The 14427-nt window shown below is 32.4% G+C and overlaps 3 protein-coding genes across 6 annotated transcripts in view; 1 reads left to right on the forward strand and 2 right to left on the reverse strand.

The window, feature by feature from the left end:
* Positions 1 to 631: 631 nt before the first annotated feature.
* On the reverse strand, positions 632 to 1279 carry LOC140439014 (uncharacterized). The gene has a single exon (XM_072528645.1). It carries the CDS (start codon positions 1277 to 1279, stop codon positions 632 to 634), a length of 648 nt encoding a protein of 215 aa, XP_072384746.1.
* Positions 1280 to 6179: 4900 nt separating this feature from the next.
* On the reverse strand, positions 6180 to 11327 carry AIMP2 (aaRS-interacting multifunctional protein 2). Of its 2 annotated transcripts, none has more exons than XM_072530636.1 (4): positions 10913 to 11327; positions 10408 to 10575; positions 7102 to 7333; positions 6180 to 6577 (listed from the first exon to the last, which is right to left on the reverse strand). In XM_072530636.1, the coding sequence occupies exons 1-4, from the start codon at positions 11108 to 11110 to the stop codon at positions 6216 to 6218; spliced, it is 960 nt and encodes a 319-aa protein (XP_072386737.1). In that variant the 5' UTR covers positions 11111 to 11327; the 3' UTR covers positions 6180 to 6215. The 2 variants fall into 2 exon arrangements, with proteins under 2 accessions (XP_072386737.1, XP_072386738.1); XM_072530637.1 differs by having other exon boundaries at positions 10931 to 11320.
* Positions 11328 to 11658: 331 nt separating this feature from the next.
* E(bx) (nucleosome-remodeling factor subunit NURF301 E(bx)) overlaps positions 11659 to 14427 on the forward strand; it is a 50251-nt gene continuing 47482 nt past the window's right edge. Inside the window, exon 1 of one of the 3 annotated variants that reach the window (XM_072530633.1) lies at positions 11659 to 13264. In XM_072530633.1, the coding sequence (XP_072386734.1) occupies positions 12238 to 13264 (1027 nt within the window). In that variant the 5' untranslated portion in view covers positions 11659 to 12237. The remainder of the gene's footprint in view (positions 13265 to 14427) is intronic. The other 2 variants (XM_072530632.1, XM_072530635.1) reach the window with 2 other exon arrangements.

The raw sequence follows: 14427 nt of genomic DNA on the forward strand, positions 1-14427 counted from the left end.
ATTAAATTTCTATTACAAAAAAATTACTTTTGTAGTAAAATACACAAATGAGACTTTAAAGTTTTATTTAATTCAGTTTGCTTCGGTGGTACAATTCGACTCTTAGCTGCTGCAAGGAAAATTGAGACAACATCATTCCGAAGAACTTTTAAAAATACTACAGCCGCAAAAGCTTTCTTAATTGCATCTGAAAATATGTGCAAGCTCAAATGATCAGCTTCCATGGGTCCAGTCTGAATCCAGCGTGGAATCTCAATACTCGACGGTTCAGGAAGATGAGTAACCCAATTACATAATTCTTCAGCCATATCATTCTTAACTGGAGTATCCCATCTTTGGCGCTTTTCCCAAAGTTTCCGTAGTAACAGTTTGGGGAATAGGGATACTGGACAGGTAAAACCAACAGGGTCAAATATACTCTGAGCTATGGAAAGCATCAGTTTCGTAGTTATGGGACGTTTTAATTCCATTCCTTGAAAAGTGTCACTATTGATTTTCAGAGTGTCTCTCGAAGACTCCCAGAGAAGATCAAGAACAGGGACAACTGTTTTTGTATTACCAGAGGCCTCCAACCCTCTTAAGTCTATCTTAGCTTCCTCCATAAGGGCGGTTGCTTCTGATCCAAACATTCTCAACTCACAACACAGTTATCCACATAAAACCCAGTCATAAGCTTTTCAATTGTGTTTTTAGAATACGAATTATCATTACATTTCTCCAGCGCCTTTCTTAAATGAAACTCTACATTGGCACCCAGAAGAAATGGCCTACAATTGACTCCAAAAACGACCCTCTTGTGTCGAAATACAAATTCCTTTCCTTCATTGTTCACCCATAGGAACCTCAAGAAATCTCTGACCTTTGAATGTATAGAAATTTGAAGAAAAGCCTTTCGAATATCCGTTACAACTCCTACCTTTTGTTGCCTGAATCGTAATAGAACAGAAGGAATAAGTTCAATAAGATTAGGCCCTACCTCCAAACACTGATTTAAAGGACAACCCTGTTCATGAGATGATGCGTCAAAGACTGGCCTAATTTTTGTGGTTTTACTATTATTTTTAATAACGGGCCTGTGAGGTAAATAATGCACGCAATTATTCTCTTCGGGATTATTCACTATTTCAATCACACCCTCGTTCAACCACTCATTGAATATAAAGTTATACGATTCAAACAAATTAGACCTTTTCAATTTATTTAAAGTATTATCTAACCTTCTCCTAGCGGTAACTAAATTATCTGAAAATAAAGGATGCTGGTTCAACCAAGGTAACATAACTTTATACTTGCCTTCGCTGTCACGTCGTACAGTGTCATAGAAAAAATTCTTAGCCTCTTTCGTGTTATTTTTTCTACAGGGCCGGTTATCCCAATAACATCAAGCTCCCAGAGTTTCGCTACAGAAGAATTATCAACAAACAACGAAAATGTAATCATTCTTGTACTAAAATTAGAAGCAACCGCCGGCACCTTACCCATAAAAGTCCAACCTAACAAAGTTTCAACTGCTACAAGACCACACTGTAACTAATATTTCCTCCCTGTATACAATTTGCCTACAATATCAGCTCCAAACAAAATCTCAATTGGTGCTGTCTTTCAGACATCGCTGAGTGAAGTATTCATGTCACTGAGTTCCTCAATCCAAGGGCCGTCATAAATAGAAGAGACATCTGTACAAATTTTTGGTTGATCTAAGGCATCAAATGAACAAGCGTAGGTTCCTTCATACGCAGTTACCTCGTACAATTTATGTCGTTGTTCAGAAGGGCTTCTATCGCCAAATAATGCATGTACAATCTTTTCCGTTCCCTTAGCAGAAAAACCCATTTCTTGCGCGGTACTTTGTAAAATATATGTCCTCTGCGATCCAGTGTCAATAAGTGCCCTTAATAGTTTAGAACCATGTGCACTTCTTATGTTTATTCGCAGAATTTGTAAAAAAACCTGTGTATTATTCAAATTAACAAGCGTCTGATCCTCAGTAATATTTTCTTCCGAACGGGTGGTACTTGAGGTCGATGTATCAATTTTATTAACAGGCAAATTAGGGTACATCAAAACAGCATGTGATTTACAACATAATATACAGTTCAAACGTCCTCTACACTTTTTAGAAGAATGTCCTACTTTCAGACATCGAAAACAGGCTTTCTTTTCTGACAATGTTCGACGTTTCTGGTCCATAGTAAATTTTTGTGCTTTAAAACAATTTGTACTGTCATGCTGCCCTTCTCAAAATACACACCTTGAGGGGGAGCCTTATAACTGGCTACCCACACTCGAGGGTTGGAAATCTTTTGATTCCAAGCCTTACTTCAAAGGACTTTTGTATGGATGTATCTCCTTAGGTTTGGTTCTTCAGTGACCGTTGAAGGATAAGGATTGTTAATGTGAGCAAATATAGCTCCAGAGAAATAAAATCACTTTAAGTTTATCGACTTATACTTAAATATTTTTAAAGTAGAGAGGCCCAACACGGCCGTAGTGTACTATACAATGTCAAAAAATTCTTTCTTTATAACACGTGAAAGAGAAAACCGTATGTATAAAAAACCGATTTCGGCGTAGAGAAATATTTTATACATGAATTGAGAGTGTTTTAAAAATACACATGCCTCAAGGGCGATGTGTGAGAATGAACTGATCTGATAATACTACTTGATGCGTAAAAGTTAAGATTACTCTTCTTTTATTTAGGTGTGAAAACTATTTAAGAGGTTGAGGCGCCAATGAGTCGGGTGTCCCGAGCAAACTAGATAAAGTGACTATTTTACTTATTCTACACTAAGAAAAGTCTAAAAAATTACATTTTTATTTTATATTTTAAAAACAATATGTTCATTTCTGGAACACACCTGTAAACCTCATAATTTACTAACCCAGCAGCGGTCGCTAAGGGCTGATCAGTTGCTTGCTTAGGTAATTTTACATCTTTCTTGGCAACGAGGCTATTGAATCTAAGATCATTAACAACCATCCAGAATTTCACTGACTTTTTAAAAAAACAACTCACAATATCATTATCGAATATGTTGAAAACATTAGATGATGCGTGTCCTTCGTAAGGAACACCTAAGGTGGCCATTATTGACTCTTATTCTATTGTCAGCAACCTTAACTCTTTGACTATGATCTGAAGGAATTTTTGATTCATTTAACTGAACACGAAATCCCACAAAAAGCAATTTTGCAAGAATTTGATGATCAACACGATCAAATGCTTTACTGAAATCAGTATATTGCTTTCGACTACTAAACTAAATTAGTAGCTGTAGATTTTTTGCACAATACGGACTCAGACTAAATATCACAAAAACCAAATGGATGTTAGTAAGCAAAACCCAACAACCACCACAGCAACTGATATTAGACAATGAAAGAATTGAACACGTGGATTCGTACATCTACTTGGGAACAACAGTTAACTCAAATTGGGATCAAGCAAAGGAAATACGTATAAGAGTAGAAAAGGCAAGAGCATCGTTCACTAGCATGAAGCAAATTTTCACCTCTAAAAGCCTCACCCTACCTCTCAAAATTCGACTTCTGAAATGTTATGTATTCCCGGTTTTGTTATATGGAATGGAGGCGTGGACAATGACCGCAACAATGATGAAAAAAGTAGAGGCCTTCGAAATGTGGGCTTACCGACGTATATTACGTATATCCTGGACTGAGCACGTGACCAACAAAGAGGTACTACGCCGGATAGGTAAAGAGAGAGAGGTAGGAATAAGTATAAAGAAAAGAAAGTTGGAATACTTGGGTCACGTTATGAGACATAATAAATATAGAGTACTACAACTGATCATTCAAGGGAAAATAGACAGCAGAAGGGGTCCAGGGAGGAGAAGACACTCGTGGCTCCAAAACTTGCGGCAATGGTTCGGATTGTCATCTGCTGAACTATTCAGATCTGCCGTAAACAAAGTCAGAATAGCCATGTTGATTGCCAACGTTCGGAACGGACAAGGCACATGAAGAAGAAGAAGATTTTTTGCACAAAAACCATGCTGAGACAAGCCCATTGCATAACCAAGATAACTGTTTAGCTATCAAACTATCGAAAAATGTAGGAATTGCAGACTTGATATATGTATACACTTCGATAATTTTAAATGTTTTCTTTCTGACCACATTTAAAAATCGGCACAACAAAACGCTCCTTTCAAGCATCAGGAAATAAAGATGACCATAATGAACTATTGAATAAATTGTGTAATGGCGTGGTAACAATGCAAATAAACTTTTTTAAAAGAAAATTGGGAACATCATCAGATCCACAGGAAATCTTATTTGGAAGATAACTTATGCAATCAAAAATATCGATAAGAGTGATTTCAGATATATTATAATTTGTGATAACATTGCTATTGATGGGGACATTGATAAATCTGAAAGTTATTGAGTAGACAGTTTGAAAGAAGTCGAACAAATTAACAATTTCTTGCCCATTAGAAGCAGTCTGAACCTTGTAAAACTGTGACTAGAACGTTTATTATTGACATATTTCCAAAATGATTTAAAATTTTTTTTAACCCAGCATCGATACTTGTAACATATTGATTAAAGCATATACCCGACAAACGTTAGTATTTTGTCCTAAGAAGAGAAAATTCACTATAATTGACATTGGTACGATATTTCATACACAATGAGTGAACATACTTTTCCTCGGAGGTCAAAATTCTCATGGAAAACAATTTAGGAAAAGTTGATATTTTCTATCTATTCAGAGGTATAAAGTAGAAAATCCCTAGTGAAAGATTTTCTTAGAATATATTAGTTAAACATTAATATCATCGGGAGCCCAGCAATCTTGCCAATTAATAGGGGCCAAAAATGTATTAATTCAGTGTAACTGCCATTTGAAAAATCATAAACAATTCCTCATAAGCTATTCTTGACGAATTAGATATATTTGAGATTGTTAAACAACATTCATAGGCAATATGATGTAGACCAAATCTAAAAGATTGTATAGAATTACATTGATAAAATTTTTAATAACCAAGTGTTTGAGCAACATCCATAGCTAGATCTCCTCTTGGACAATGTGCCAATACACCATACTCCAATTTCAATGGAGTGGCAGTGTTGGATATCAGACTTAAGGGGCAATTCAGGAGAAATATAAACACCCCCAATAACAAGTTGAGATCCATGAACTTTGCACAAAATGTAATGCTGTTTATATGATCTTCTAATAGAAGAAAATTGAAAATTGATTGAAAATCGTTGTTAATGAATATTAGAACTCCACCTCCACTTCATTTCTTACTCGTTCTACTGCTTCTATCACTACTAGAAATGTTAAAATCTTTACAATTTAATTTACTATCCATTACGCTGTTATTTAGGTTAGTACTGTACTTTTGACTCCAATAATTATATCACAAGAGCAGCATGGAAGACTTTTTAGATCAAAAGTTTAGTACATAGACTACCTACATACTGGTAATATACTGTTACTGGACTAGAGCTAGAGCCTCTTTTTTTGTTTGGCTACCACCACTAAGGTGACGAATAATCTAGTTAATCTCTCCAGCAGATGTTCTTTCCAATCATTCTTTTTTAGCAGCCTTGTTCTATTTTTGTCAGGTCTTTAGAGATCTTAAATGTGGTTTAAAAGTTTAGCCCCAGATTTAAGAGCTAATTTAACTGTTGAATGACTTTGACTGGTCTATTTCGACCAGATGGTTTGCCTACTCATATAATACAACTTATAGTAGCTTTATAAAAAACTGTAGCAAATCATAATCAGTTATTCCTTTATCATAAGTTATTGAGATTGGTTTTCAAGAATATTGTAAATCATATGATTACGAGATCTTTCTATGCGTTGCTAAACTTCTTAATAAACAGCACTGGGTGTATTCTTAGTTTTGTTGCCTTTCAGAGACACAATCTTATCCTTTGTTTATTTCTTCTTCCAACTTAACAATTTTCTGAATAAGGATTGCAACACTTTTAAATATGTACCTACATCTACAACAACAGCTCTTGCCTCAGAGGTCAACAATACACAACATTTTTCTACCAAGTATAATTTAGTTCGACAGCGATCACAAGCAATGGTCTGTTCTAATTCTAATTGATAATTGATTGTGATTGTAAACTAGTGGTGTACTGAAAAACTATAGACAGTATTTGATCAAAAATCAAACAAAATAAAGGTTTTGAAGCTTATATTTATAATAAAAACAATTTTATACAACAGTTTCACACCGCTGATACCACTTCGTCAAATTTCCATTCATTTCTCTACCATTCGTAACCTGTTTAAGGGCAGAATAGGCAGCAAGATCCCCCACACTATAACTACTTCGACCTGCTAACCATTGGGATTTTCCTAAGGATTTATTTAATGTAGCAACATGTCCTGCCCTTTCACTTTTCGTTTGCGCCCTCAGAAGAAGATAACAGGTGTCTAATATCGAATCGATTTCTACACTATCGGAGTCGGAACTGTAACTGAGCGGAGAACTGATTACCCTAGTTAGATATCGTAATAAGTTGACTTCTCCAAAAATTGGAACGTGTGATACCATGAGTTCTGTGTCGATGCCCACTAAAAATAAAGTCAAAATTAGGCTGACAAATTTCAATCTTACATATGTTACAGTAAACAATGCCATTATATACATATACAGTTTTAAACTTTGTTATAATAAATTTTTATTAAAAAATTAGCATTTTTGTTTGTTTTCCTGATAATATCTTATTGATTATATAAAAAATGAATCCTTATTTCCCTATGTCACGCCATAAATTAAGAACGACTTTACCGATTTCATTGATATTTTTCTACATTGCACAGAAAATTGAAAAATTAACGATTGTAAGGAAACAGTCAAAGCAACAATTCTATTTTAATATAAACAAACAGTTAATATTATACTCTTTTGATTTGATGTCACTAAAACTGCAGCTATGTTCACATTTATTTACTTTAATACACATGTCTGATTTTCGGTTGAAATTAATTTGTTAATATAAATAAATTTTATATCAATAAAGAAAAGCAAACAATGTCATAAATGTGCAGAGTTTCACTGGTCGGACTATAAGTAATATTTTAACAAACCTACTTACCATTTTTCCATATCAATTTAATGTTAACACTTGGTACACCACTTTTTGGTACGTAACTTGCCAATGAGTCACCGAGTTTTTTGGCATTTTCATCCAATGTTGAAACTGAGGAGTGTATATGGGACGTAACCTTCAATTCGACAATGTCATGTAGTAGCTTCTGAATTATCAGTAACGAATATGGCGGATTTGTTGGGCTTGCGTTCACAACAAGATCAGGAAGAGCATCCAGCTAAAACATTTTTATGTTTATTATACAATTATATTACAAAAATAATATCATAATAGTATCAGGCACTGTACTGGGCTCACATACTAATCAGTAGCACATAATAGACTGGATCTAATACTAGTTATAATCCTTTAGCAATTGAGATGGAGTGGTACATTAAAATTTTAAGGAAATTTATAGCACTGGCGGTTTAAACAAAATATGTATTTTAATTATGTCTGCCCTAAAAATGTTGTGAATTTAATACTTTTACCTATGCCCACTGGTATTGAAGAAATATATCAATAGTTGACCCTTATTAACAATAGCAGATTCCAAAGGGTGTAACTATGGTTAAAATAGTATTGTGACCATACTACAGAAGCATAATATAGGATGCTACAGACGAAAGTAAGATATAATGTGGATACCAAAAGATCTCGAGAGTTTCTTGTGATAAAACCTAGATTTTGGTATGCTTTATTTGACAAATTGTTGATGTGAGAGATAAATCATAAGGAAACACATTATTTTTAGATTTGCTAAACATAACACTTATCTTTATTCAACTGGAGACCATTGGAAAGAGACCAATTATATAGGGAAGTCAGGTCTTCTTGGATCCTTAGACAGTCAGATTTGAAACTTTGAAGTATAGTTTAAGGTTATCAGCAAATAGCAAAAACTGACACAACTTTATTACTCCATAAATATCATTAATAAACAATTTAAACAGAAGAGGACCCACATGTGAACCTTGTGGGGCCCCTGAACTAACCAAGATAGGAATTGAGAGTGTACCCTTTATACAAACAAACTGAACTCTTTCATCAAGATAACTACTTAACAATTAAAGGCCCACTCAGGAAAGCCAATACATCTTAATTTAAAAATGAGCAAAGAATGGATCACTGTGACCTTTGAGAAATCAGTATAAGTAGAGTCCACTTGGTACCCATCCTCGAAAGCCCTGACAATGTAGTTATAATACAAAACAAGATTTGTAAACATGGATTTACCCTGCCTAAATCCATGTTGTTCATTAATCATGAGATTTCTACAATGCTAAGTGAGATATTTGTTTAGAATTAGTTCAAAAAGTTTAAGGAGGGCAAATAACATAACAACAGGCTTATATTTTTTTATATTGTCTTTCACCATTTTTAAATACTGAGGTTATCAGAACCATAACTTGCAAACAAGTTTTGCTATATCCTCACTTGATTCAGCTGATAATTCATTAAAATGCATAACATTTCAACATTTTGGCCTAGAAATAAAACAGGATATGTCAAAGTACATGATACTCAGAGACACAGAGAAAAAAGAAGATGGTCAGTTTGCTTTCACATCTAAGTGGATGTGAAGACCATGAAGAATGGATGTGGAGTGGACCATTTTACTTATCTGGAAGTTATTATAGAAATATATTAAAGAAAAAGGATATAAAGAATTGGCAAGGTAAATAAAGATGATCTAAGATCCCTGATAAAATCCAAATATATGTAGAGAAAAAGAAATATAAGAATATATAACAATAATAAGATCCAGAGTAACATATGCTAGTAGAAAATTGGAATAGTGGGAAAGAAAAATGTTCAGAGCTATATTTGGAGGCAAACACATGGTGGAAGGTTGGGTATGGCAAACAAATATGGAACAAAAAAAAACTGTATAATGGATCTAGTATCAGCAACTTCATAAGGCTGCAAAGAGATAGGTGGATGGGACATTTGAGTGGAATGGATAATGAGAGGATGACAAAGATAGTCTTAAAACAGGGCTCAATCACGAAAAGAAGAAAATGACAACTAAGATAAAGATGGTTTGATAGATTACAAGAAGATAGAAAAATAATAGTTCATGATTGGAGAGAAAAAACAACAAACAGAGAATGTATAATGATTATAAATAATAGTTATCAACTTTTGGGTGTAAATTATTTCTATTTCTTATACAATCAGTGGGAATGCAATTTCTGTGATAGATTTTTTTACTCTCACTTGAGCTTGATGTTGAAATTAACAATTTGACATTTTTTTAGGTAAATCATTTATATTTAATAGACTGTATCAATAAATTATTTTGGATTTCTTTCCTGATAATTAATTTTTATTTTAAGTGGTCATACCTTTTCAAAAAGTGGATTTTACTCAAAAAGACATAAGAAATACAAGGTAAGAATATATAAAGTTCTTCACACCTAATATTTATTCTTTTATGTATAATTTTTATTTACTTTTACATATTTTTATATAAGAACAATTTCCAAAAGAATGATTATAAGCAATATATATCCTATTCACAATAAATGAGACAAGACAAAAGTCATAGACTAAGAATACATAAGAGGGAAGTATTTAACAGTACAAATTAATAAAAATTGGGGAAATTGAGAGGTTTGAATATCTATGAAAAATTATAACAAAAACCAAACATAGAAAAAAAAATCCAAAATAGATTAATGAAAGCGAACAAGTATGTTTATGTATGAAATACTTATTAATAAGAGCATATCAATGTCCATATGAAAAAATGAAATAATATAACTAGTACAAATAACACCATTTAGAGGACTCAAGTAGCTGATAGATTGTAGATTGAAAAGAAGACTAGTATGTCTTAAGTTAACAAGGAAAACTAAACAAAAAATAATATATACAACAATTGCAAAAAGGACTAAAATCTACAAAATACTTATATATACATTATATAATCTACCAAATTTATTTTACACATACTGCCCATTTTTGTTTTCTACTTATGTACAAGTTGATGACATATGGACATTATAAAATTACTAAGAAATTACAGATAGCATGGAAGGATAAGCAATTATATTTATATACTAAAAATTCAATGTCAATCAAAGGTGACCAACCCCAAACTACTTATACAACAAAACAAAAATGTATAACTTTTTATCTTTGGCTCCCTAAGGGATACAACACATAAATTTGGTATTTTTAACAGACAAACAAAATAGTAATAAAATTAGATAGAAACATGCTTTAACAATGATGAAATATACTAAATATCTACACAAATGCCATTTTGAACCTATTAAGATCTGAATATTACAAAATACCACTCACCTTTTCTGCTGACATACTTGGGGAAGTCTTATTTGTTGCTACTGAATTTGCATTAATTTTTAAATCCAATTTAATTGAGAGAATTTGTTTCTTGAGGTCTGCCAGCTGTTTTAAAATTTCCTCTTGTTTAGCTTCTAATTCTGCCATGCCAGGAATTTGATGGTTATTCTGAATTGAAAATGATTAATAAATTAAATATCCTTAAATAGCATTAAAAAATGTGCTTCAGATGTAATACATTCTAATACTACAGTTATTATTAATTAGGATGGTACACAATTATGCCACTAAAAAAATGAACAGAGAACAGAAAAGTCAACAGGAAAACAGTAATAGTTCCTTCTTTGCTTTGAATAGTTATTTGACAGTTGTTCGCAAAAATTGATAAGTGTGGTATCATGCCAGGTGATTTTGTGGATTTTAAGGTAAGTAGGGCATTACATACACTTAAAAATATATTCAACAAAAAGCTTAATGCACTTAAAATATTTAAAATATATAAAACCTTTAAAAACTGTTTAACCTGGTCGAATATCCTCGATTTTTCGTTCGTTCTGGAAACGTGATCTGTGGACTCGTCGACCATATCTTGGGAGTCTTTTGAGTAGATATTTTTTAGAGCATACATACACTTCGGTTTGTCAATCTTTTGATCGTGATGAATAATTTGTCGTGTTCGATACATTTTTATCGGCCCATTCATTTTTCTTCGCTAAAATGTTACAATTATCTTTAGAAATTCGATATATATTTTTTTGGTAATCAGTCTTCCCTCCGCTAAATAATTTTTCACTGGCGCTCTTAAAAAGGGGTGCAGATGATATTATATATCATCTTTAAAAGAGGCAAAACTTCATATTTACTAAGCCTAATTACATAATTCTACAAAATTAATTTTATTAAAAATTTTATGATGAAATCTAGTAATAAAATAAGGATTTACAATGTTTTATAATTTAATAAAAATATATTAACGAGTCGATAATGTGTATTGACAAACCAGTTCTGTCATTCGGCCATTTTGAGTTTAAAACTCACTGCGCCGTTGCGGATTTGCACAATATGTTTATTCTCTGTCTCTCTTTCCGGCTAGTACCGGAAATGAGCAAAATTTTTAAAAATTATTTGCAAAACGTCAAAATATATACATATATTTTCCTGAAAAATTACTTATAGACTCTTTAATAAGTATGTTATACATTTATACGTAATTTTATTACAAAATTTTAAAATTATGTTTCAAAGATTGTTAGCGACATCTATAATTTTTATCGGGAGTCAGTTATGAAGGCTTGTGCTGAACGTCTGGGCACAGCAAGAAAATCAATTTTTGGTTAAAGTTGAAGCGTGTGTGGTTTCTAAAAAATATTTGTGCAATAAAATTTTAGTGAGAACTATTTTGGCATAAAGTGAAGTGGTGGTGTATATTTATAAACGATATATACATTATAATTGCAAGTTGTCATGGCGGCCGTGGGATCGACCAATAGGAACGCTCGATGCGTCGGTTGTTAAAGTGTTCTTTTTCGCTTTGCGATACGCGTCATTTAAGTATTGAGTGATTTTTTGCAGAAGTGATTAATTTCATCTTGTTTAATAACAGCAAACGCTGAAAATGACATGAGAAAGCATGTTTGTGCAAGAAAAATGCAAAGCATCGAAGCACAATGTATTTTGTGTTGTTTATCACGTGACCTATCCGATTATTATGGCGGAAAGATCGGACAACGACCATAAAGTAAAATTTTGACATTCTCATTTGTTGTTTGTCGTTTGTTTTCCTAATCTACCACGTGTATTTTATTCAAAGATTGACAGTTGACCCCAAGGATGTCAACAAGAGGTATGAAAAAGAGGGGGCGTCCCCCTAAGGTCCAAGTAGCAGAAAGAACCAAAAAATTTCAGATACACCTCCTTAAGAAACCCAAATATTTGTTAAATTATAAAGGTCCAGACTCTCAGTCAAGTACTCCAACAGCTTCTAGAGCATCTTCCCCACATGAGAGTGAGTCTAGTAGGCGTAGTAGTAATAGAATTAGGGGTAAAGATGGACATAGAGCTGGTCGAAAATCTGGTTATGCTGGATCTGTTTATCAACGTAGGGGCTACAATACGGCCCCGAATGACTATCATGAATCTGAGTACCATTATGGCTCAGATTTTGGAGATGATTCCAGTGAAAACAAAAGTGATATTGAAGATGAAATGGCATTAAGCGAGAGTGAATCTGAAGGATCTGTGCCTGACCGTGGTAGTGATAGTGACTTTTCATTAAGTGGTTATAGTACTGTTAGTGGAACTCCTCGTAAATGTTACAGTTTGAATAGGGCGCCCACGCCAGATCCTCCTTTATGGCTACAAAACCGAGAAATACCTCCCCTAGTTTTACCTAAGTCTTCAGATGATTTATTAGTACCTAAGGAAGAAATAATGGAAGTGCTTAGTATATATGAAGTATTAAGACATTTTAGAAACCTGGTAAGATTATCTCCGTTTAGATTAGAAGACTTCTGTGCTGCTATAATGTGCGAAGATCAGAGTAGTCTTTTGGCTGAAATTCATATTATGTTACTCAAAGCTTTATTAAGAGAGGAAGATTCACAGCAGACTCATTTTGGACCTCTTGACCAAAAAGATAGTGTAAATATATCTTTGTACCTGGTTGATTATATTACTTATCCTGAAGTTTTAAGAGCTTATATAGAAAGTGATAAAAGCTTTGATCAAAAGGTATTAGAAATTCTTTCTACTACTGATTATCCTTTCTCAACACTTGAGGATAGAATAAAAGTTCTTCAATTTTTAACAGACCAATACTTGACTACAAACCATGTAAGAGAGGATTTGATCAGTGAAGGTAGGTGTTTAGTACTTGATTTAAATTTTATATTGTCTGTATTTGTTATACATTTTATACATTTTTTTCTTACAACTAATCAATTGAACCAGTCGTTTATGCATAAAATCAGAAAAATTTGCAAGTAGTATAAAAACGTTTATTATAATAACAGACATCAATTGCTAACAGTGTATTCATTTGCTTCATATTGATCTGTGTAAGAAGTTCTTCAGCTTGTTTTACATGTCTACCACATCTATAAACTGTTATCTGCAATTATTTTTGTAATATACATAATAATAACTGAATGGAGGTAGGTATTACACAAAATGAAATAAAACAATATATTTTTTTCTTAATATTAATTTATTTTTTATGAATAATACTCAAAATGTGTTAGGTATTATCAATTTATGCAATAGTTATTATATTGTACCATATTTCTAAAAAATGATAAATAAGTATCTTACCATTTTACAGAATATTTATCTGTTGTGCTATGTACCTATGTTTATAGTTAGAAAAAACAATTACTTTATCACACCTTTTCTTTTCACATCATTTTCCATTACATTGGAGTAGTTTTAATTGCATATTATTTTATTGGAAAAAACCCTTGTATCTCAAACTACTACATATTTCTGAAATAATATAGTGATCTTAAGGCATACTAATCTTATTAAAAATTGATTTTTTAAATTTTTTACTCTTTTATTTGAAGACAATACAGTTACAAATTTTATTCAACAAGATTGTGCAATCTTGCTGCCCAATCTGTAAATAGATTGTGCTGTTATTAAGTTTGGGTAGATAATAAAATACTGTCTAAAAGATTGTGTTTAATACTCCACTTCAAAATCATGATCGTCATCAGCCCTTGTTTACTAGACTACATTCTTATTTTCATTTTGATATTCTGAAGCCACATTCTACCAATTTTTAGTTAAAATTTATGAGGGGAGAATGTCCAATAGTTGGCTGTATACCATAATTTAAAATGTTAAAAGGAAGTATAAATTTTTTTTTAATTATCCACATCCCATTATCAAAATATTTTAAGTCTTATCAGACTATTATTAATAATAGTTGTACACTTACAACTAGGTATAAAACCTTTGGTTTGCTCATTAAAACATTTTAAATTTTTAATATCGATGAAATAATATTGATTTTTAACTATA

Source organism: Diabrotica undecimpunctata, chromosome 4, assembly GCF_040954645.1.
Source record: "Diabrotica undecimpunctata isolate CICGRU chromosome 4, icDiaUnde3, whole genome shotgun sequence".
Lineage (NCBI taxonomy): Eukaryota > Metazoa > Arthropoda > Insecta > Coleoptera > Chrysomelidae > Diabrotica > Diabrotica undecimpunctata.